At 44.9% G+C, this 24,040-nt stretch overlaps 1 protein-coding gene across 1 annotated transcript in view; it reads left to right on the top strand.

Annotated features, from left to right (window-relative positions):
- Positions 1-24,040, top strand: part of Otoa (otoancorin) — a 72,642-nt gene that overhangs the window by 43,757 nt on the left and 4,845 nt on the right. Inside the window, exons 18-25 of the mRNA XM_041667004.1 lie at positions 133-323; positions 3,460-3,553; positions 6,575-6,704; positions 8,627-8,814; positions 12,738-12,893; positions 20,695-20,837; positions 21,142-21,278; positions 21,774-21,871. Coding sequence (XP_041522938.1) covers positions 133-323; positions 3,460-3,553; positions 6,575-6,704; positions 8,627-8,814; positions 12,738-12,893; positions 20,695-20,837; positions 21,142-21,278; positions 21,774-21,871 — 1,137 coding nt within the window. The remainder of the gene's footprint in view (positions 1-132; positions 324-3,459; positions 3,554-6,574; positions 6,705-8,626; positions 8,815-12,737; positions 12,894-20,694; positions 20,838-21,141; positions 21,279-21,773; positions 21,872-24,040) is intronic.

Below are 24,040 nucleotides of genomic sequence, written 5' to 3'. Positions count from 1 at the left end.
TCAGGTTCAGTACTATCTTTGGTGGGCTGTGGCAAGGTAGGTGATTCTGATCCAGACAGATTAATGGGGTCTGAGGATGGGGAGTGTCCTGACTCCAGCCGGATCTCCCATCAGCTGTCCTTGTTGTTTCAGGACGGTGTCATTGCCGATGAGTACACTGTGGACATTGTGGGAAACCTCCTGTGCCATCTGCCAGCCGCCTTCATTGAGAGAGGGATCTCACCCAGAGCCTGGGCCACTGCTCTGCACGGCCTTAGGGGCTGCACAGCTCTCAGCTCTGAGCAGAGGGCTGCGGTGAAGTCCAGGCTTCTGGAGCAGTGGGGGTAAGAGGAGCCTGCTGTGCTGCGGGGTTGTAGCAGGATGGACGAGAGTGGCCTGGCTCGGTTGCTTCCACAGAGACCACCAGGCTAGGACAAGAAGTCTGCACTAGCTGGGCGGTGTTGGCGTGAGCCTTTAATCTCAGCCCTTGGGAGGCAAAGGCAGGCAGATCTCTGTGAGTTTGAGGCCAGCCCGTCTTACAGAGAGAGTTTCAGGACAGATTCCAAAGCTACACAGAGAGACCCTGTCTCAGAACCAAAACCAAAACCCAAACCAGCTTGATGTGACATGTACCTTTAATTCCAGCACTGGAGAAATGGGGCTCACTGGCCATGCTACCGAGTTTACTTGTTGAGCTGCAGGCCAATGAGAGACCCTGTCTCACAGGGACAAGAGGTGACAGCTCCTGAGGACTAATGCCCAAGTTTGTCCTCTGGCCTTCACACCCATGTGCACATATATGCCCAGGCACACTCACACATGCACACATAATCACAAGATATGATACTTTAGATGTAAGATATCACGATTACATTATGGAATTTCTTTCTGAATGCCAAAGATAGAATCCAGTACCTTGTTCAAGTTAGGCAAGTGCCCCATCACTAGGCTACACCCCAGTCCTTGTTATTTTGGGACAGACTTTTTCTACGTAGTTCCAGATGGCCTTGAGTTATGGAGTCCAGGCTATTCTTGAATTGTGATCTGCCTGTGTCTACCTCTTGAGTGCCAGGATTGTAGGTAAATACCACCCTACCTGGCAAGAGTAGTTTTTGGTTCATAGATAAATTGAGAGGAGGTAAAGACTCCTTTGCCTACCAACTCCTCAAGTATAGCTTCTGTATTACATTGTTCCCTACCAGAACTGTGTATTCATCCTAACCCATAAACTGTGTATTTATTCCAATCAAATTAGTATCATTGTTGACATCAGCACCCAAGGCCCAGAATTTACACGAGGCCTCACTCTTGGTTTACATCCATTAGGTTTGGGCAAATGTGTGATGCCATATTCCTCATTATAATATTGTACTGAGCCAGGCAGTGGTGGCGCATGCCTTTAATCCCAGCGCTCGGGAGGCAGAGGCAGGCAGATCTCTGAGTTCGGGTTCGAGGCCAATCTGATATACAGAATGAGTTCCAGGACATCAAGGTCTACACAGAAAGACCCTGTCTTGAAACACACACACACACACACACACACACACACACACACACACACACAATCACACTGAGGCTGGTGACTGGCTCAGTGGGGAAAGGCATCTGTAGTCAAGTCAGATGACCTGAATGAAACCCACATGGTGGAGGGAGATAATGGATTCCTATAAGCTGTCTTATGACCTCACACATGTGCCATGGCCTTTGTTCCCCCAAATGTAAAAAGGATAAAATACCAAAAAAAAAGTTTAGTATTTTTCTTTTCTACCGGCCTCTTCTCTGCCTAGTCAGTTCCTCATCCCCCCCATGTCTCTGCTCACCACTGATAGCTTTGTATTCTCTGATGGTCGTGTAGTGGGAGCGTTCAGTATTTAGCCTTTTCAAATAGACTTCTTTTGCCTAATAATACTCATTCAAGTTTTCTTCCTGTCCTTTCTTGACTTGATAATTCATTTCATTAGCCCGAATAATACCCCACTGTCTGGCGGTATCTGGGGTGGTTTGTCCATTCACCAGCTGGAGGGCATCTCCGTGCCTCCCAAGTTTTGGCCATTATAATTAAGGCTGCTATAAACATTTGTATGCAGATATTTTTAGGGACATAAGTTTTCAGACCTCTTGTGTAAATGCAGAAGTGTGCAGTGGCTGGGTCATAAGCGGAGGATGTGTTTGGTTTTCAAGAACCCATCAAAATGTCTTTCATGGCGGCTGCCCGATCTTGTGCTCTTGCTGTCAGTGAGTGGGGCGTCCTGTTTCTCTACGTTATTTTACGCTGTTGTTAAGATACTGATGATGGGCTGGGGAGGTGGCTCGTGGAGTAAAGTTGCTTTGTTGCTAAGACTGAAGATCTGAATTCAATTTCCTGGATAAATTGGTGAAAGGAGAGAATTGGTTCCCTCAGTTTGTCCTCTGACCTCCACAAGCCTAGTATGACACAACCCCTCCATAAATAAATGAATGAAATAACAATTCAAAAAGATATTGATATTTGATGATGATAAAGATGAAGAAGCCTGGATCCAGGGAAATGTGAGCTCCCTGCAGCCAAGAAGAACTCTCATTTCCTATGTAGAATTTCCTGTTGTGGACCAGACATTTCTGTAGGACCTTGATATTAATCAGTGCTGAGATGTCAGCTTATAAAAAAAGATTTATTTTTATGTGTGTGTATGTGCTCATGTACAAACATGTATGTTTGAATGTGCATGAGTGCAGGTGCCCATGGATTCCAGAAGAGGGCACTGGATCCCTTGGAGCTGGAGTTAGAGGTGATGGTGAACGGCCTGATGTGGGTGCTGGGACCCAAACTCTGGTCCTTCTCAAGTGCGGAAAGTGATCTTTACGGCAGACCCATCTCTCTAGCACCATGTCTTTCTTTTGTTTTCAGTTTTGTTGTTGTCGTTGTTGTTGAGACAGAAGCTTGTTCTGCAGTCCACATTGGCCTGGAACTAACTCACTGTGTAGCCCGGGCTGGCATCAAGCTCATGTCTCCTGTCTCAGTTACTGAACACTGGGAACAAAGTTTGACAGTAGTCATTTCTCACAGGCGTCTTGCTGTTATCGACAGGGTAAGCAGTTTTAGTATTGGCATCTGTGGAATGGAGGCAAACGTGAGTGAAGACCCTGGGACAGAGCCTGACACACATGTGCCAAGTATGCAGCAGCTTCCTCCTAAAGGGACTGACTGGAGATGCTCGTGTCTCTTAAGACAGGCGTGGTTCCCACCTTCAGGAACTGACCATCCATCTAGTGGAGTAACACTTGTAAAACAGATTGGGAGCCAGAAAGAGCTTGTGGTAGTTCCAGTTAAAGTCCCAGGGACAATTCTGGTTGGTCAGTCTTGCCAAATGCCTACTTTTGTCTGTTTGTTGCTCAGGAAAGGACCGATAGCCTTTCTAGGTTTGAAGGATGATGGGATGCAAGGGCATCAGATACCCCCATGGCATGCCTTTTCACTCTGCTTCTTGTGTCTCTTCCTAGACCACCTCAGAATTGGGCAGTGGAGACGATGAAGGACGTGGCGCCTTTCTTAGCATTTTTCTCAGGAGATGAATTGCGCACGATGGCCACAAAGGTATCACTGTGCAGTGTATGGAGAAGGCTGAGGGAATCTGAAAGGGAGAGAAAGTGTGGCTGGTTAGAACCTATCAGGCTCTGTGGTTCTCCAAACTTCTACTGCATCTCAGAGAGCTCAGATATTTCTGGCTTCATCACAAACTGGCCAAGACTCTAGGAAAGTAGCTGAGTTTTGAGCAAGATGAACCCCAGACCTTCCTCACACAGATGTAGTCAGGACAGCCAATGCCATACATCTAGCATCCTGCGATCTGTGAGCACCTTATACACTTGCCCATTCTAGGTCAGATACCCAGAGGGGCATGGTTGCATGAACACACATACATATCATAAAACAATGACTCTTTATGGTGTGGGCTTCAGATGCAATGTAAGAAAGCAGCGTGTAAAACTAGCATGAACCTGTCTTCCATCCTCTGTCCAGTCATAGAAAAACCATCTTTTTGGTGTCCAAACATATAATCAAAAGCACTAGATATACAAGTGTTATATGCAGATCTGATCTTTAAAAAAAAATCACTTGCGAGGTTGTCAAAGCCTTCTATCAACATGGTAAAACCTCAGAAGCAACATGGAGTTATAAAAATCCCTGCGCCGCAAGTGATTATGGTGGTAGGATACGCAGCACATGAATAAATATTAGCTAAATTAATTTTGAGCATGTTCAAAGCAAGAATGGTTTAGCAGCGTACACAAGGATGGTCTATGCCAAATTCGGGATCCTCGTTCCATCTAGGAAGGAGCAAGGTGGGAGTGTGAGGAATGCGCCTGTCAGTTATGTCTGTGATGTTTTATTTCTGAAGCTGCAGGCAGTGTGGGCATGTGGGTGCTTTGCTGGATCATTCTCTATGCTTTTAAAAATAAAGCAAGATATACATACTTCTGGTTAAACAGATCCCAAATGTCCCAGAGGCTCTTGGATGAAAAGCAAGCCCCCCCTCCCCATTAGAGCCGGTCTCCATCCCCAGATTTCTCTGCCTTCTTTCAGAAATCCCACCCATGTGTGCATACACATCCCTCTTAAAGCCAGATAATGAGAAATATGAAGCATTTGGCTATTCACTTTGCATTTAAAAAAATCGTAACTACAGGGGCCATTGGTGAAAGGCACTTGCTGCCAAGCCCGGAGACCTGGGCTGAACCCGGAGACCTACATGGTAGAAGGAGAAAACTGACTGCCCAAAGTTGTCTTCTGCCCTCCACACATGTGCCATGGCAAGGCATCCCCCAAGTAAATAAGTAAATAAGTATGTGTTTAAAAAGTAAAAATACATATACAAATATAATATAATATAAATATTAATACAGTTATGAGGGTTGGGGAAGCATAGGAGACATGCCTCCTTGGGTGATCTTCTCACTGAGCAAACATTGTAGAATAGAACACGTCACACAAACTGATAGCAACAAAAGGCATCATCTCTTGGGCCAACTGTTGCTATGTGGCCCCTTGACTGAAAATGTTATCCAGCAGGACTTGGCTATCCTTTCAAAAACAAAGAACAAGCTTTTCTTCCTTTCTTTTTTCGTGTGTGTGTGTGTGTGTGTGTGTGTGTGTGTGTGTGTGTGTATGGAGGTCAGAGAGTAGGGGAATCAATTCTTCTTCCGCCATGTAGATCCCAGAGATGGAATTCAGTCCTCAGCTTTGGCAACAAATGCCCTTACTCAATGAGAGCCATCTTGTTGGCCCTTGGCTGTGCTTGTATGCAATGGCTTACCAATAGCATTACCACATACTTGTGGGAACGTTACCGTACTTGGAGTCCAATCTTGACGGAAGCGTGACTGATTTTGCAGTGTGTGAACGTTGCAGAACCTTAGGGCACATTTGAATGCACTGGCTTGGTGGCTCAGGATTGCAATCCCAGCACTCTGGAGGTAGAGGCAGGATATCTCAAGTTTCAGATCAGCTTGAGCTGTATAGGGGGACCCTGTGATGGGGGAGCAGAGAGGGAGGGAGATAGAGGTAAGTAGAGCCTTGAGGAGTCTCTACAGTGGTCACTATGCTGGACTGTCTGACTCAGCATCTGTGAAGTTCAGGCCTGATTGTCTGCATAATTCACAGGCATTTTTTCCATCTGTCCAGGGCTGAGAGCTGCTGGTGTGTCCTGTGACTATTCTGATAGGGGAGGTGCCTCAGCAAGGCTCTTTCTCTTTGGTGGCTGAGCAACAATGAGGCAGGGCCTTGTAAGAGAGCCTGATGCATTTTTTGGTCTCATGGACAGGGCTCCCCATACTATCTCAAATCCCAACAAAGTGGTTTGTTTCCACTAAGAAAAACGATACCTTCTCCAGGGTCACCAAAGCTCCCTCACTGTTAACCTTTAGTTAGAATTCACATAACCCTCCCGTCTATTTGTATTTTATGTGTATGAGTGTTTTCTCCGAGTGTAGGTATGTGCACCACTGGCAGGCCTTGTGCCTCAGAAGGTCAGAGGAGGGTGCTGGATCCCCTGGAACTGGAGTTTTTGCAGATAATTGTGAGTCATAATGTGGGTGCTGGGGATAGAACCTGGGTCTTCCACAAGAGCTGAAATTCCTCTTAATCACTGGGCTTTCTTGTCAGCCCCCAATGTTGTTGCCCCCCCCTTAAAAATAATAAATAGAAAGCTAAAAATTAAAATAGTATTGAAGCAAAGGTGTATGCAAACTTACGCCTTTTGTGGATATTATCAGATTATTATCAGATTGCTTGGTGGTGGCACACCATCCAACAGTTCTGGACAATCTCACACGCACAGCCTTCCACATCTAGCTTAGCATTAATTATTATTATTTTATTTTTGGCAGTCTGATGGGTGGAAAGTGATGGATGCCTGTTATGCAGTGTTTATTGTGTTGCTGTGGAAGTCAAGTATCATTTGGTAGGATTCCCCATTAGAGATGATATTAGTTGGGTAAAGGATTAAATTTATACAACAAGATATTGTAAAGAAAAAACATCTTGAGGCATTAAGTAGTGTCACCGTTTAAACTCTGACTTAAATGCATCTCATGTGTTTTTTTCTTTTAACTACAGTTTCCTGACCTTCTACAACAAACAGCTTCCAAGATGGTTGGGATGTTGCCCCCCAAAGAATTCCTCTGGGCTGTCTTTGAGTCTGTTCGGAACAGCAGTAATGAGAGCCCCAGCTCTGACCTCACCTTTGGTGAGTGTTTAACCCGGCATCTATGGTGGCATTGTTTCCTGTGACATAACAGCATCTCCTTCTCAGGCAGCTGTATGAAATACTTGTACAGCGGTAGAATGGCAAAACCCACAGGCCAAAGAATGACAGGCCTGTATCTGAAATCAGGGGCCGGGCATGAAGGTTTGACAAGTCAACATGGGACAAGCATTTCATTAGGTTTGGCTTATTTTTTTAAAAGATTTATTTATTTTTATTTTATATGTATGGGGAATTTTGCCTGCATGCATGCTTGTACAGTACCTTCAGTGAGCAGAAGAGGATGCTAGATCTCTTGGAACTGGGGTCACCACAGTTGCCATGTGGGTGCTGGGAATAGAACCCAGGTCCTCTGAAAGAGACAGTGCTCTTAACTGCTGAGCCATCTCCACAGCCTCAATTTGGCTTATCTTAAAGGATCGGCATAGCTTAGCAGCTAAATGGTACAGGTTGGTAGGGTTTGGGTTCTGAGTTTGTGACTTACTGGCCGTGTGACTTTCCCTAAGCTCTTCTGACTCTCGGTATCTCAGACAGGGTTTCTTTCTGTAGCTCAGTGGCTTGCAGCTCATTGTGTGGTCCAGGCAGCCTCAAATTCCTGTTCCTCCTGCATCAGCCTCCCTAGTGCTGGGATGGCAGGTGAGAGCCACCATGCCCAGCTGTGCCTCAGGTTCCACCCTCTCAAGTTGGGTAATATGAATTTTATAAACTGCGGTGGGTCATTGTGAGGGAGAAAGAGTTTAAACCTTCCAGGCTCCAGAGGGTTTGGCAGGGTAGGAAATTATCAGAAATTTCTTCCTCTGCTTCCTGCTTTTGAGACCAGGCTGGGTTTGAATGTTTAATCCTCCTGCCTCAGCCTCCTGAGCACCAGGATTACCAGGAGTGTCATCATTTTTATAATCTGTACTGAGTACCTGTTAAATACAGACTCGTACCTGGCATGATAGCGATGGGGATAGTGCCACAATTTATGGTGCAGGTGACCCTGGCAGGTCCCATGGGTGGGAGACCCGGTGGATGGGAGACTGACTGACAGACATGTGGAGAGAGCTTGGGTATGGAGAGTTTATTTAGTGGGTATTGGGAGGGTAAGAGGTTGGGGAGAGGGAGAGAAGGAAGAGGAGGGGGGAAGGAGGCAGGGAGCTGCCTCTTCAGAAGAACAGGGGCAGGAGGGGGTAGGGAGAGAGAGAGAGAGAGAGAGAGAGAGAGAGAGAGAGAGAGAGAGAGAGAGAATGGAGGGGGGGAACAATTGGGAGTGGGTGGAGCTTGTCTCTTAAAGGGACAGGGTACCCAGGTAACAGGGCAGGCCAGCTTAATTGTCACAGACAGTGATGGTTAGCAGTTGTTACTCACTTGTTTATTCAGAGTGAGACTTCGCTGTTGCATGCTTTCTTTATGTTCGCTCACATTTTGGAAAGGAACCCCTTTCTCAAATTTTGTAAGTAAGCTCAATGAACTCCTTGCTTTCCCAAAATGGACTTGGCTGGAATTGCAAACCACTTTGTGTTGGAACCCTATAAGAAAGGGTAGATGTTTGTTTAGGTTTCTCCAGGGAAGAGTATCTGCAAGGCCGTCTCTCTCAATGACTCTGGAGCTCACAGATTTGGCAAGATTAGGGAGTTGGTAAGCTACATGGATGCTTTTGACTCTGCTCTCCTGGCGCTAATTACAGGCATATGCCACCTGCTCAGCTGCAGTACAGTGAAGCCTCTTGGTGGATGGGTCCAAATAGGTCATTACTGTGAAACCCAGAGATGCCAGTCCTTGGTTCCCTGTTGTCAGCGTTTACACCACCCTGCCTCTTGTGAATGAATGCGACTACTGAAGATTATTGTTTAAGAAAGCAACTAACATTTCCCACAATTCTATTTCCTTTGTTACTTCCCCACGTGGCACATGTTCCTCAGGTTGCCACGGAGTTGTGGCTCCCTCTTCTGATGACATCTTCAGGTTGGCTGAAGCCAATGCCTGCTGGGACCCTGAGGCCCTTCTTTGCATGGAAGGGGACACTTTTATCAGGAATGTGGAACTGCTAGGAGCCGTGAAGGGTTTCCGCAGGCCTCAGCTAATGGCCCTGAAGGAGAAGGCAATCCAGGTAAGCCCGCCTCAGGGAGGAACATCAGAAAGACAAGCAAGCACCAGTATGCAGCCCCCTTCTTTCCACTTATGAACCCTTGAGGCCCTGCACCTATGTCATTTTGTTGAAGTTTTGTTGCCTCTTCTCAGTGGCGTGGCCATGGTTTCCTCATTTGAGAAATGGGCAAACTGTTAGCGCCTCTGTGCTAGGGCAGCAGCAGAACACAGATGATCTGTGTCTCAGCCAATCAAGTCTGCATATTCTGAACTAAACTGCTCGCAAGACCGCTGCCTTGGCTTCCTCCTCGTGGAGAACCCCAAAAGGTGCCTGCAGCTGGCCTCCCAGCTGCTGCAGATTCATCCTAGAGCAGGAAAAGGGGGGATTGGAAGGAGTTTGTCATCATCATTTTAAAATGTTGTCTTTAATCCCAGCACTGGGAGGCAGAGACAGGCAGGTCTTTGTGAGTTGAAGGTCAGCCTGGTCTACGCAGTAAGTTCCTGGACAGCCAAGTCTACATAGGGAAACCCAGAAAGACAAAAACAAAGCCACACAAATCCCTTTGAGGGGCTGGGGAGATGGCTCAGTGGGTAAAGCACTTCTCTTGAAAAGCTGGTGGTGCGAGGGCCCAGTATCATCCCAGCTGCTGAGAGGCAGAGAAGCCACATCTCTCTAATCAGTGGAGAGAGATCGAGGAAGATACCTGATGCCAACCCCTGACCTCCACAGGCACACGAGAGATCGAGGAAGATACCTGATGCCAACCCCTGCCCTCCACAGGCACACGTGCACACACACATGTACACACACTCATATTCACCCACCACATACAAGTACCTGTTATGCCCAGATCCAGAGAGTCCCCTAAAAAACAACAAGGAGACCGAGTCCCATATTTAAAAGCAAAGAGCCTTTATTCTTATTCAAGTTTGAACTCGGACTCTCCATGTGTCTGTTGTATTGGCGTGATTGGAAAGCCCCAGCACAATTGTTTTTTTTTTTTTTTTTTTTTTTATAATAACAGAGGTTGGGGTGAGGGATTTGTAAGGTTCAGGAGCCCTGATTGGCTGACATCTGTCTAGGGCTACCCTGGTGAAAAGGGGATACGTGTGTGCTGTGCTAAGGGACATCCCGTGACCTCATCTACAATAGTTGGAACGTTAGGAATTTCCTTTGGATGGTCTGTTCCTGGGTGGTGCCTGGGTAGTCTCTGTTTGTGGTCTTTCTTGGTACCAGATATTGCCTTAGGGTAAACTACCGAGACCTGGGCCTACTTTCTGGTTGGTCTCTATAGAGCCTGTCTTGGCAGGTGTGTACCAAGTTGCCCTGGGTCCTACAGAACCCCCATATATGCAACCACATGCAATGTACCACATAATACACACTCAAAAGTTCCAAAAACATTACAGCTGTTGAGATCGTAGAATAACCTAGTATCCTCATGGGATAAAGAAGTTGTTAAAATTATATTCATATTTCTGGTTTTTATGCAGGTAACCCGAGCTTATAATAGAAAGGTCAGAAACTATGGCTGAAGAGAGGGTCCTGTTGGCAATATGCTTCCTATGCAAGCATGAGTGTCTGAGTTCCATTCCCAGGATCCATGGCAAATAGTCAGGCATGGTATCATGCTTGTAGTTCCAGAGCTAGGGAGTGGAGGCAGGAGGATCCCTGGGGGTCAAGACCAACCAACTTACATGGTGAACTTGAAGCAAGGGTGAGAGACCTTGTAAAATGCCTAACTTACATACCATTTATGACACCTGAAGAAAGACGTCTAAGGTTGACCTCTGGCCTCCTCCTGCCCATGCAGACATATGCACCTGCTCACTCACGTATGTCTGCACACATATGAACACACGGACACACAGATGTTTAGGCTCTCCAGTTTGGGGGGCCCCAATTCTAGACCCAGCTCTCAGCACATTGAGCAGCATCTCCCCTGGAACTGCCCTCTTTAAACTCCGCCACTAAGAAAGCCCGCCTAAAGTCAGTCTCTCCTTGGGCTTCTCAAGATCACTCCTATAGGCTACTTAAGACCTCATAGGTATATTTGCCATGTGATACCTTTCTCGTCCTCCTGAGGGTCACCCAGGAGTGCTTCGCTATGTTTATTAAGCCTGAATGTATTAATTCAGTTTGATTGGCTTATTACATCATTTGATTGGCAGTGGAATAACCAGGGATTAAAAATTATCATCTGATACACAAGAAAAGTAAGAAAATAATAAAGAAGAAAACTGGTGATAATGTTTCACCAGGCATCATTGATAGTTTGGCGCCAGATTTGAAGTGTGATAGATTTACATATATGGATGGAAAATATATAGATTTCTTTTGTGTACTACACGTGGATGTCCTTAGTACCTATGGGAAGCTCCACAGGTAGTAAAATCCACGGATGCTCAAGTCCCTACGTAAAAAGATGTGATAATTGCAAAGAGCCCACCCTACACAGTACAATGTAAATTCCATTTAGGTAGTTATAATTACTTAGGGTGAGCCCTAAGCAGTCTGTTACATCGGGATAAATGTTCAGTCCATTTGCAGTGTCTTTGGTGGTGCTGGGTCTAGCAACAAGGGCCCTTGCACAAGCAAAGCAAGCACTCTACCACTGAGCTCCAGCTCCAGACCCAGATGGAATTTTTAAAAGAATATTTTTTAATGTATGGGTTGTTGTGTCTGCAGCTCTCAGAACATGCAGATACAAGATAATTTGGTTCGCATATATCTGCTGCAAAAATGATAGATATCACACTCATTATTCAGGAACTTGTTTTCTGCAAGCAATGTGTTTTTCCGTATCAGAAAGATAAATATACATCAGTGTTTTGTGACTGGTCTTTATTTAGCTAGTCATTTAGCTTTGGGTTCTTTGAATTTTTTATAAATGCTTCACGCCAGCCAGCTTTCCGTTTCTGTGACAGAGTACCCAAGTCAAGACAGCTTAGCATGAGCAAAGTCTCATTTGGGCCCACGGTTTCAGGGGCTTCAGTCCATGTTCAGCTGGCTCTTGGTTTGAGATCAAAATATACCAGAACATCATAGTAGAGAGGGCATGATGAAGCATAGGTGCTCACTTATGGCAGCCAGGGGATGGGAGTGAGATGACAGACAGACGACAGACAGACAGACTGAGGCTCTCTACTATCCTTCAAAGGTTTGTGCCCACATGACTTTCTTCTTCTCATAGTTTTCACATCTTAGTAGTTCATTTGGCTATGAACTCATTAATGGATTAATCTCTCAATGGGATTAATGCCACCATGGTCTAACCACCTCTTCAGAGCACCACCAGCTGGAAACCAAGCCCTCAACCCATGGGCTTTTGAGAGGATGCTTCATATTCAAACCCTACTTAAGCCTTTATACATGTTTAAACATGTAGCTTTGCACCATGGTCTCATAATTTTCTCGGGCTAAATTTTTAGAAGTAGAACTCTCTGGTGAAAGACTATCAACTTCTGTAAGGCTTTTGGCATGAACTGGTACAAAAAGCTCTCTCTCTCTCTCTCTCTCTCTCTCTCTCTCTGTGATTTTCTTTGGGCTTCTATAAAATATATTTTTACAGATTATTGGAGGTTGAAATATAAAAAATACCTTATATTGGTTAACATATACACACTAGAATTTATTACTTACAGTTCTGGTTGCTAAGAAGTCCATGATCAAGGCACGGATAGAGTCAATGTCTAGTGGGGGCGAATTTCTCTTAGGTAATCATTTCCTACAGCGTCTTGCCTAATAAAATAGAACTGGGCAGGGAGCTCTCAAGATCTCTTTTATAAGTGGCAGGAATTCTATTTCTGAGGGTTGAGCCATTTTCTACGCCCATCACATTCGGGATTAGGTCTCAGCGATGGATTTTGGGAGGGTATTAAGTAGAGACCATAGCAGGTGCTGTCACTAACATCTGGTCTGGTCCGTGTTTCTCCTGCCTAAAGGTTTGGGACGTGCCCTCACACTGGAAACACCACCACATTGTCTCCCTGGGGCACATTGCTTTGGCTCTCAATGAGAGTGAGTTGGAGCAGCTGAACCTCAGCTCTATAGATACTGTGACATCCCTCGGTCAGCAGTCAGAATGGACCCCTGGACAGGTGGGTGGACGTTCCTGGGTCTTTAAAAGATTCTCATCCCTTTTATTGCTTCTGTTTGACTTTATATTCCTGAATGGATTTATCGTGTTTATAATAGTTTCGTTCACGTCCTTGCTAATACCTCCATTACTATTGTCATTTCTCAGTCTGTTTCTAAAAAGAGATTTATTTTTATTTTATCGTTAAAATTGTGTGTGTGTGTGTGTGTGAGGAAAGAGGAGAGAGAGAGAGAGAGAGAGAGAGAGAGAGAGAGAGAGAGAGAGAGAGGAAGGTACTGTTGGAGAGCAGAAGAGGTCATCAGTCCCCCGAAGCTGGAGTTCTGGAGTTACAGGGGTTATGAACTGCCTAATGTGTGTGATGGGAATTGAACTCTGGTCCTCCAGAGGAGCAGCAAGTGCCCTCAACCACTGAGCCATCTTTTTAGTCTGCATCTATGGGCTGATTTTTCTCCTAATTAAGGGTTAGGTGTGTTTGAAAGCCTAGTCATTTTTCACTTGCTCTGAGCCAAATGCAAGGAAACAATGACACTTACTAATTTTGACTGACTGGTGGGCATTATGAAATTCTCATTGTTAAGAGTTTGACTTAGTTGTAGTTCCTAAAAAATACCAGTCTTAAGATCTCCTGAGTAAATTGGGAGCATGGGGACCTTGGGAGAGGGTTGAAGGAGAGGGGAGAGGCAGGAAGGGGAGCAGAGAAAAATGTAGAGCACAAGAAAAATCAATAAAAAAAAGAGATAAAAACAGTCTTTGCTCCAATCTATATAAGTATTTGCAAGTAATTTTTATCTTTTTATCGCATTCTTTTGAACTTTTTTGGGGACAAAGTGATTTTTATTCTATGGTTCCTTCTGTCCTTCCTTCATTGAGACACGATTCGTCTAAGAAACCCGCCTATTCTTCATGAATATCAAGGTCTCTCCACTCTGGCTGGCGGGAGAGAAAATTCTTTCCAACTCCACATGAACTTTGAGAACTGCTTAGCCTACCACTTCTGCTGCCTCTTGCCTGCTGTGTGCTTTCAGTCCTGACATCCTGATATATAGAAATCAGGGCTCAGTACTCAAGAAGACATAATTGCTGATTTCTAGAACTCTCTCTCTCTCTCTACAATTTCCTCCTCTTTCTTTGCCCCTGAAATGAGAGCTGTTTTGGCCTTCCTGAACTTGGGCTTCTCTCTCATCTTTTTGTATAATTATTTATAGAAAAGCCCAGATTGTCAGTTCTTTGAGGCTGCTCTTATGGGAAGAAAACATTCTAAGAGTTTGATTTCATTTCTCTGGGGAATATCTGTGATATTTATACTGGCTTAGGCTAGATGCTGGGTACAGAAATTGTATCCATAAAACATGACTAGCACATATTTCTTTTCTTTAAAAATATATGGTTACACATGCATGTTTCATTGCATAATAAATATGTATTGAGTAAATGAATGCTAAGATTACCCTTGTCTTCTAGAGGTCAGCAGACGTGGATGGCTATTTGGTAAGTGCTGAGATTTGAACTAGTGGGGACGGTAGCTTGCTAGGCTGGCTTTTTGGCCTTGGATCTATGTCTACAACGTAGCTAGATCACTGGGATCCATTGGTTTTTCCTGCCTTATGATGTGGAAAACGCCTCTGGGGGGGGCAATTTTAGGGCTTCCTTTATTTATTTACCCTGTTTTGTTTTATGATCACTCTTACATGCTCCCTGGTTGTTCAATATTTTAATGTCATTACTTCCTAAATTTTGTTCAGTTTTCTAGTTGTTTATGATAAGTTGAAAGTCTGTTTGGTTGTTAATCTCCTGTAAACTAAATAAGTCCCCCCCCCCAGAATTTTAGTTTTGATTGGGTGAGGCATTGGAGTATCTAGTCATAAGTGCCTCCGTGTTAGCTTTGTTCTTGACCAGCTATCCCTCAGGAGTGTTTTCAGCATTAGGTTTACACACTACCTAACCAGCAGCCCCATCAAAATGTGACTCTGCTTTGTTTATTATATTAGGAAATCCTACCGTTAACTCCACTCCTATAGTTGCTCAGCTCTGAGCAGTCACTCCTGTCTGGGGCAGACTTTGCTAGTTGGTTATGCCTGCTACAGTGAGCGGAGTCCTGTTTCTGACTCCATGGTGACCCGACACTGGGGAAGGTGTATGGAGACAGATCAGACTCCTTCCACAAAGATCTCCAACCCAAGTGCCTAGAACCTGTAAATACAATCCATCACAGGAAGCGACTTGACAGATGGAAGTCATTTAAAGATCTTGATGTGGCCTGGACACTTACTGCTCTTGCAGAGGACCTGGGTTCAATTCCCAGCTTTCACAATGTGTGGCTCACAACTGCCCCTTACTCCAGTTCCAGGGGATCTGATGTCTTCTTCTGGCATCCATGGGCACTTGCACACAGATGGCGCATGTACACATAGTTCAGCACACATCCATACATGTAAGGAAGATTTTTTAAAAAAGACAATGAGATGTAAAATTATCCTGGTGGGCCCAATGTGTTCATGAGGAGTCTTGTAAGAGGGAGGCAGGATGCCACAGCCATAGAAGACGATTCAATAATGAAAGCAGAGGGAAACGGGTTTTGAGGTGCTAGGCTGATGGTTTTGAAGATGGACTAACATGGTCATGAATTAAGGAATGAACTATCCAGTAGCTAGAAAAAGCAAGGAAACACATTCTCTCCAAAGCCCTCGAATGAAACGCAGCCTACTGACTCCTTTTAGGACTTAAAGTCTCCAGAACTGTAAGTGAATGCATCTGTTTTTCCACCAGGTTGGTAGGAATTTGTAACAGCAGAAAGATAAGACTAACCCAGTAGCTGAAGGAAGGGAAAGTAGTGGTGTTATTAAGCCAAGGGGGATGGGTGTTGGGCAGGCAAAACCAATGCGTGGGCTCTTCTCTCACTAGGTGTTTGTAAGTGAGACCCCACGATTCTGAGTGGCAGATTTCAAATACAGCATGGTGTAAATCATGCCTTGCCGGGAGCATGGCTAATATGGAGATTCCGGTCATGAGGATTAAATGAGTTTTAAAAAAATAAAACATGTTGAACAATAATATTTGAAGGTCAGGAAAACAATTGTATTAGTTCCCTTTCTCACTGTTATGACAAAGCACCTGGCAAGGGGCTACTTATGGAAGGATGTGTTTATTCCTGCTTCCAGTTTTAGGGGACATAGTCCATTCTGGTGGGGAAGGTGTGACTTCGGGCAAGGAGGCCTGTCTGCAATAGAGGGAGGCCAGCTGGTCCCACTGAATGGGTGGTTAGGAAGCAGAAAGAGAACAGGAAGTCAGGCCAGCCTATAGGCTTCAAGTCTCACTTTCTGGTGACTTACTTCCTTCAGCAAGGCTCCACTTCCTGTGGGTTCCACATCCTTCCCAAACAGTGCTACAGCAGGGGACCAAGTGTTCAAACTGGTGAACCTATAAGGGACATTCCACATTCAAACAGCAGTTGCAGTCCCTAGTCTTTTTATCATTGTCCTCAGCATCCTGGGTCACCAGTACCACGGTCACTTCCCTTTCTCTGAGTTGGTTTTATTGTTTGCAGAATGGAAAGGATGACACCCAATGATCCAAAGCTCTTTCCACTAACATTCTGCAGTCCCATGGCTCTCTGACTCTAAAACTGGTTTTAACTAGCTTAGGAAATGCCACATTCCATTCCTGATATTAAAATGAATTTATTTGCAGCCTGGAAGGAACCAAAAAATAGATCCAACTTAAAAGTGAGAGCATCCCTCTCCCCGTGCGCCAGTTTTAATTCCCGTGGATGGCAGCGAGATATATCAATATGTTTGAAAAGGATATGAAAACGTAACATTTGCATATATCATTTGCAGTCAGTTCTTCAACTTCAGCCTCCAATCAAACCTTTAAATGCATGTTTCTAGATTAATAGTCAGACCTGGAGGAACTACATTATCAGATAGTTCAGCTTAAAACCTAATAGAAGGGGGAAAAACTATTATCGAAGCCAGAGGGATGAACAGAGAGATTGAAATCTTACAGCTACTCATTTTTCAGTGGTTAATATTGCCTACAAGTGTTGGTATTAATTGTCCCAGAATCATTACACATACACTGGTCCAGTCATTCAAGAAAATATATTTTGACTTATCACCTCGCGGGCTGAGCTTGCATTTTCTGGGTTCCAGGTTCAAGGGCAATTTAATACCACATCTTCAAGGCAATTTTATTTGAATTGTAATTTTGCACTTTCATCTGAAAATGGGCATCCATGATATTTGAGGAGCACAAATTGCCATGAGCCAACTAGTAAAAGCTGATTGTGAAGATTTAATAAGAAAAATCCAGTCTATGGTCACACCACTCGGAATGGTCTGTTCTTGCCTAATCTCGGGAGCCAGGCAGGGTGGGGCCTGCCTAGCTAGTACTCGACTGTCTGGGGATACTGGGTGCTGTTGAATTTCCGTGTTTTCCTTCCAGAGGCAAACATCTGTATTGGCTAAGACAACTGTGGTGTCCCACTGCCTGGGCTTTAAAATTTCTTGTGGTGTGTGTGCATGTGTGCCCTAGATTGACACTGGGAGACTTCCTTGCTCTCTCTCCATTTTATCCAAGGTCTCTTAATTGAACTCAAATCTCATTGATTTGGCTAGTCTAGCTAGTAAGCTTTCTCTGGGGATCCCCATCTATGGCGCTGGAGTGGTTCCATGCCTACCTGACATTAATATGGGTTCTTGAGATTCAAATTCCCATCTTCACTCTTGCACAGCAGGCCTTTAACCACTGACCTATGTCCCCAGCCTCCATCTGATTTTTTTTTGACATAGAATTATTAGTTCCTAGCAAATAGATATCATTTTAGCCTCTTCCTACCTCAGTGGGTTATTTGTGAAAGGGGCTGTTAATATTTGACTAACCAGGCTGTGGTGGGGAGTAGACGAGGCGTTGTGGTAAAGTGGTCTGAGTGGTGCAGCAAACACTGCGTCTCCAATGTACTAGCTTCTATTACTCTGAGCCCATATCACCATCCATTCAGGGCCATGCAGACTGAAGCTGCAGCTGAACCTATCTGCATTCAGGGTTCCGACCTCATCTATAGCTGCTAAAAGCTATGTAACCATTGAAGGCAACTCATCAGCGACTAGTCTGTCTGTTTCTTTTTGTTGTAACAAAATATCTAACATGACTAACTTAAAAGAGGAAAGACTTATTTCATTCATGGTTTCAGAGGGTTTGGGCCATGGTCATGTGGCTTCATGTCCTTGGGCAGAACATCGTGGTGGCAGTAGTGTGTGGTGAAGGAGGTGCTTCACCTCATGGTGGACTGGTGGCACGGAGTGAGAAAGGCACTGGGGAGCAGGTAGAACCTTTAAAGGCATGACCCAGTAGTTTACTTTCTACCTTCTAAAGTTTCCACAATCTTCAAACTACTGCCCCAACTGGGGATCTAGTGTTTGACATATGGACATTTCATATTCAAACCATAATGGAGTCTGTCTTTGTGCTGTGGGAGCTCCTTCAGTTCCTTCAGCCAACAGCCTTTAAGGTACCAGCCCACTTGAGCTTGGTCTCTTATACTATAAATGCAGCTGTAAAGTGTGCACTCACTCTCTTGCTTCCAGTTTTCACTTCCCACTGCTAGACTCTGTTCCTGTTTCTCATTTGTGCAGAGGACTGTGATCTGGGACAGTGATCTGTGAGTCTCCCCTAAATAAATAACCCTTTATTATACAAAATCTAAATTAGTGTGGGATTATTTTGTAACTACCATCATCATCTTGGGAAGGCATCAAAATGATGTCTTCTCAGAGAGGCATATATTTTCCTATGATGTATATGGGTCACTCACCCAGATGGTCATTTCTTCACTCAATCACTCATAAAGTATATAGCAGGCTTTAGGCTAGCTACTTGGAACACAACGACAAGCTAGGCATGATCCTTTGGGGATCTACTAGTGAGACAGACAAAAAGTAAGTGATAGAGGGGGAACAGAAGATAGAGGGGATGTTCATAAGAATAGTGAAAGGGGATGCTGTTTGAGGTGGGGGAGTCCAGGGGGACAGCTGTCTCTGAGAATAGAGACTTTAAATAGACTTGAGGGATGGGACAGCAGCAGCCACATGGAAAGTGGGACCCCACTTCAGCATTGCAGTGTTTCTCAGCATTTCCTCTCAGCATCATCTTTGTATTGTATGATGCATATGGCTGACCCCGAGAAAGGAGGGAGGGTGACTATGTCCCATCATCTTTGCTCCTACTGGGAAATGCTGGATGTTCACACTTGGATGCTTTCTCCTCATCTTCATCTTCTGATCTCTTCCTATCTGCTCTCATCAGCCTTGAAGTACCCATCCTTCCATTTGTAGCTCAGCCCCAAGGAGTTGGTTTGGATCTTTTTCAGGTCCAGTCTAGGCAAATCAAGTGAATCAGGGTCCATTTATTCATAAGCAGCCACAAATTCAATGTAAACTCACCTAAGTGAGGGCAGGAATTGATTGATGTTTGTCCTAGCTACTGTTCTAGTGCTGTGACAAAACACCCATGACCCAGGGAGCTTATGAAAGAACATGTTTAATTTGGGGGACTCAAAGTTCTAGAGGGGGCATGACTATCATGGTGGTGAACATGGTACCAGGCAGGCACGGCACTGGAATAGTAGCTGAGAACTTACATCTAACCCACAGCCACAAGGCAGGGGCAGGGTGCCGATAACTGGAAATGGTATGGCTTCTGAAACCTCAAGGCCCACCGCCAGTGATATACTTCAAAAGGCCACTCCTCCTTATCCTTCCCAACTTGTTCCACCAACTGGGGACCAAGTAGTCAAATATATGACTCTCTGGGGGCCATTCTCATTCAGACCAGCACTTTGTTCATAACAGAAAAGTTCAAATTCAGAGTTCAGGGACAGCTTCATTAGGAGCTTCAAGACTATTGCTGGGAATCTAGCTCTCCCAATATCAAGGGATTCTGCTTTCTTTTGTATTTGCTTTATTCTGTCATAGGTAGGCCTTCTCAGCGTATTGGGTTCTAGAAGACACATATGTGTATCATTTCAAGGACGCCTGTGTGTTTTTTTTCTAAGTTCAAGAAGAAAAACAAAAAATTTTTTGAATTAATCTATCCAAAATTTTGGTTAGTTCTGGCTAAATTACATGACTAATCTAGAGCCAGTCACTGTGGCCAGGCAGGGAAATGACAGGATTAGCACAGGATAGGCCATGATGCAGCTGACTCCAGCTGAACTACGTGGGGTGAGGGGAGAGTAGGAGAGAGTGGTTTTCCATGAGGTTTGAATCGCTTCTCTGATGGAATTATGCATGACCCTGTAATCAGACCCTTAAACTTCATCGGAGACACCCTGTGTAATTTTACTTTTAAGTGCAAAAATCATTTCTAGTGTCTGAAACCAAAGATTGAGAAATAATACAGTTCTGTAGAAAAGAGAGAAGGGAAAAATCATTCTAGCTTGAGCTTTTCATGATGAGATGACATTTGAATTGACCTAAAACACAGGGAATGTCTGGGTTTTAATAGTTGGAAATACAGAAGTACATTTCATATGGAGGAGATGGTTTGAGCAGAGGCAGGGAGGGGCAGGACATAGAAGGATTTGCTGGAGAGTTGAGGAGTTGGATGCTGAAAATATCGAGATCTGGATGCCCAAGAACTTGGACAGCCAAGCCACCTGGAAGCCATAATGGTTTCCAAATAAAGCAAATAAAGAAACTGGCAGATATATATTTCGTTTTCCCTTCCTTCCTTCCTTCCTTCCTTCCCTCCCTCCCTCCCTCCCTCCCTTCCTCCCTCTCCCCTCTCTTTCTTTCTATCTGTAGGCTAAAACCATTCTGAAGGCATTCCTTAAAGATTCAGGCTACGGGATCCAGGATCTGAAGAGTTTCCATCTGGTTGGACTTGGTTCCATTCTTTGTGCTATGGACACCACTGAAATTCCACTTATAAAGACCTCAGAATTCAGGTAACCAAAATGCAAGTATAAAAAATGGCAAATGTTCCATTTACCTACACATTCACTATTCCATCCATGCATGCATGCATGCATGCATGCATCCATCCCCATCCATCCATCCATCCATCCATCCATCCATCCATCCAGATGATCTCCACTTTCTTATCTTTGCCCCTTTTCTGGGCTAAAGTTGGCACTGGGACTCACTGGGACTTACTGGATCTCATCTAGGTGCTGAGATTATGTATCCTCTGTGTACTGCTTTATGACTGGGGAATCCCCCAGACTCACCAGATTCCTCCTCTCTACCCAGGACAGTGGTAGCCAGAATTGGGATGCTGCTCTGCAGCACTCCTGTCTTGGCTGAGTTTAAGAAGAAAGCAGAAATTGTATTTGGGAGACCCACCGAGTGGACCAGCTCCATCTTACAGGAACTTGGGACCATCGCAGGTAAGAGGTCCCTAAGCACATTCCCTCTCTTTAAGTTGAAAACTGGGACTAAAATAAAATATAATGGAACAAAATAACAATTCTTAGTCTCATTGAAGTAAACAAGAAGGACTTACAGTAGAATCTGGATGTCAAGACTTAAGTTGCAGGGACAGTGCCCACAAGTCTACATTTTAAATGAGCCCTCTTGGGGATTCTTGTGTATGCCATAGTTCCAAAAACACTGGTCTAGAATGTGATTTGACTGGCCCCTAAAGTGTGTAAATGAACCTCCTTCTTGGTATACACCCCATTATAGGAGGCCAATCAGGGCTAATGTGACCCACATATTTTCTTGAGTTGATTAAGGAACTAAATTCCCTAGTTGCCTTTCTGGCGACCTAAGGAATGGTGCTTTCCTGGGAATCACTGATCTGTATGTTATACAGAACCCTCTACAGCACTGTGGAGTTTTGGCAGCTTGAGTCCAACACTCGTGATTTCTTTTCTCCCTAGCCGGGTTAACTAAGGCAGAGCTCCGAGTGCTCGACAAGGAACGGATGCCTCACTTCAAACCCTCAGCCATAAGATGCCTGCCTGGGGAGACGTTCAAAGTAGGTGCTCATTTCTTCAGGGAGAGATGGGTGTTGTGGGAACTCATTCTGCCGATAGCTTTGGGTACCAGCTTTAGGGTGTGGCCTTGTGTGCTACCTGAGGACTGATACGCTCGGGGGTAAGAACCCAATAGATGGGAGCTCAATCTGACTTCAGATCCTACAGGGAAACCGGTGCCAGACCTGGCTTCTTGGGGCTTTCAGCCAGTTCTTTCTTTTTGGGTCATAGAAGATCAGCCTGTCCGCTGTGGATTCTCACACAATACCTTGAGGTGTTTTTTTAAAGACGTTCTTTTTTTCCCCTTAAATTTCCATTTTATCTTATTATTCTTTTTAGCCCTCTTCCTTTCATAGCCCCTGATACGGAGTTTCTATTTCTGCTGTTGTGATTAGTTCATAAATCCTTGCACAAAGCCCCCAGGTATATTTCAGAACTCAGAAGGTTCCAGGTTTTGTAAAGGTCACTCCAGTGTCCCAACACCTCTAGCGGTATCTGAGGGAGCATTCACAAGCGAACACATTTTCTGGGAAGACACCTGTGACAAGTCTCACTAAATACACTATAAATAGCTTCCTGTCAGCATAGGTCAACTTCTGCTGGTTTTTCTTACACTTTCAGTTTTTCGAGCTCATGGATTTTGGATCTGTAGACAGGGATCACAGTGCTGGGAACACTTCTTTGGTAGTGAGCTGATATCGATAGGTTTCTGTTGACAGGAGGAGGAGTGTGAGGAGGCCCATGCTGGCACACGTGAGCTACTATGGAACATGCCAGAGGGGCCTGACTCAGTAGGAGGAAGGGAAGCGGAGTGCCAGTAAGCATTCTTGCTTCCTTCCCACGAGTAAGATGAGGAGAGGTTTGTGGGGACAGTCTTCTCTCGCGAGATGGGGGCGGCCTTGGTGTTTTTATGTGTGTGTTTGTGTGTGCATACTTGTAGAGACCAGAGGACAACATTGGGTGTTGTTCCTTTGTTGCTGTCCACCTTTTTATTTAAAAATTAAAATTAATCATTTAAGTGTGTGTGTATGCGTGCACGCGTGCGTGCACGTGCAGATGCGTCAGCACCATGGTGTATTTGTGAAGGCAGAAGACAACTTGAAACTATTGGTCTCTCCTCCTACCATGTTGTCCTGGGATCCAACTCCAGTGTTCAAGCTTGGCAGCAGGTGCCTTTACCTTGCTAAACTATCTTATTGGCCTCCCCCCTTTCCTTTTAAAACTTTTCATCTTGGGGGCTGGAGAGATGGCTCAGAGGTTAAGAGCATTGCCTGTTCTTCCAAAGGTCCTGAGTTCAATTCCCAGCAACCACATGGTGGCTCACAATCATCTGTAATGAGGTCTGGTGCCCTCTTCTGGACAGCAGGCATACACACAGACAGAATATTGTATACATAATAAATATTAAAAAAACTTTTCATCTTGTATGTGTGGGTGTTTTGCCTGCATGTATGTCTGGGCACCACGTATGTGCAGTGCCCGAGGAGGTCAGAAGAGGGCGTTGTCTCCCCTGAGACTGGAGTTACAGATAGCTGTGAACCACCATGTAGGTGCTGTGAATGGAGTCCTGTGTCCTTCAGAAGAGCAGTAAATACTCTTAACTGCCAGGCTCCACGCCTTTAGACAGCATCCTTCACTGGTTAATCCAGATATGAAGGGCACACTTATGATCTGGATTTTGAGTTGTGCTGGCTGGTTTTGTGTGTCAACTTGACACATGTTGGAGCCATCAGAGGAAGGAGCCTCAGTTGAGGAAATGCCTCGTTGAGATTCAGTTTAATGCATTTTCTCAATTAGTGATCAAATGGGGGAGGGACCAGGGCATGGTGGGTGGGGTGATGCTATCCCTGGGATACTGGTCCTGGGTTCTCTAAGAAGATGGGCTGAGCAAGCCATAGGAAGCAAGTCGCTAAGCAGCACCTCTCCATGGCCTCTGCATCAGCTCCTGCCTCCAGGATCCTGCCCTATTTTTTGTTCCTGCCCTGACTTCCTTCTGTGATGAACAGCAATGCTGAAGTGTAAGCCTAATAAACCCTTTCCTCCCCAACTTGTTCATTGGTCATGGTGTTTTGTTGCAGCAATAGAAATCCTAATTAAGACACTGGTCTAGAGTTCAGCAAAAGGCTTAGATGGGCTAATGAACAAGGGAAGTAATTGCCTTTGTCTCCCCA

The sequence above is a fragment of the Microtus oregoni genome, unplaced genomic scaffold, assembly GCF_018167655.1.
Source record: "Microtus oregoni isolate MIOR12 unplaced genomic scaffold, Mior012 000016F_ref0000370, whole genome shotgun sequence".
NCBI lineage: Eukaryota > Metazoa > Chordata > Mammalia > Rodentia > Cricetidae > Microtus > Microtus oregoni.
The sequence above is the reverse complement of the archived record's forward strand: the minus strand, read 5'-3'. Positions and strand labels throughout refer to the sequence as shown.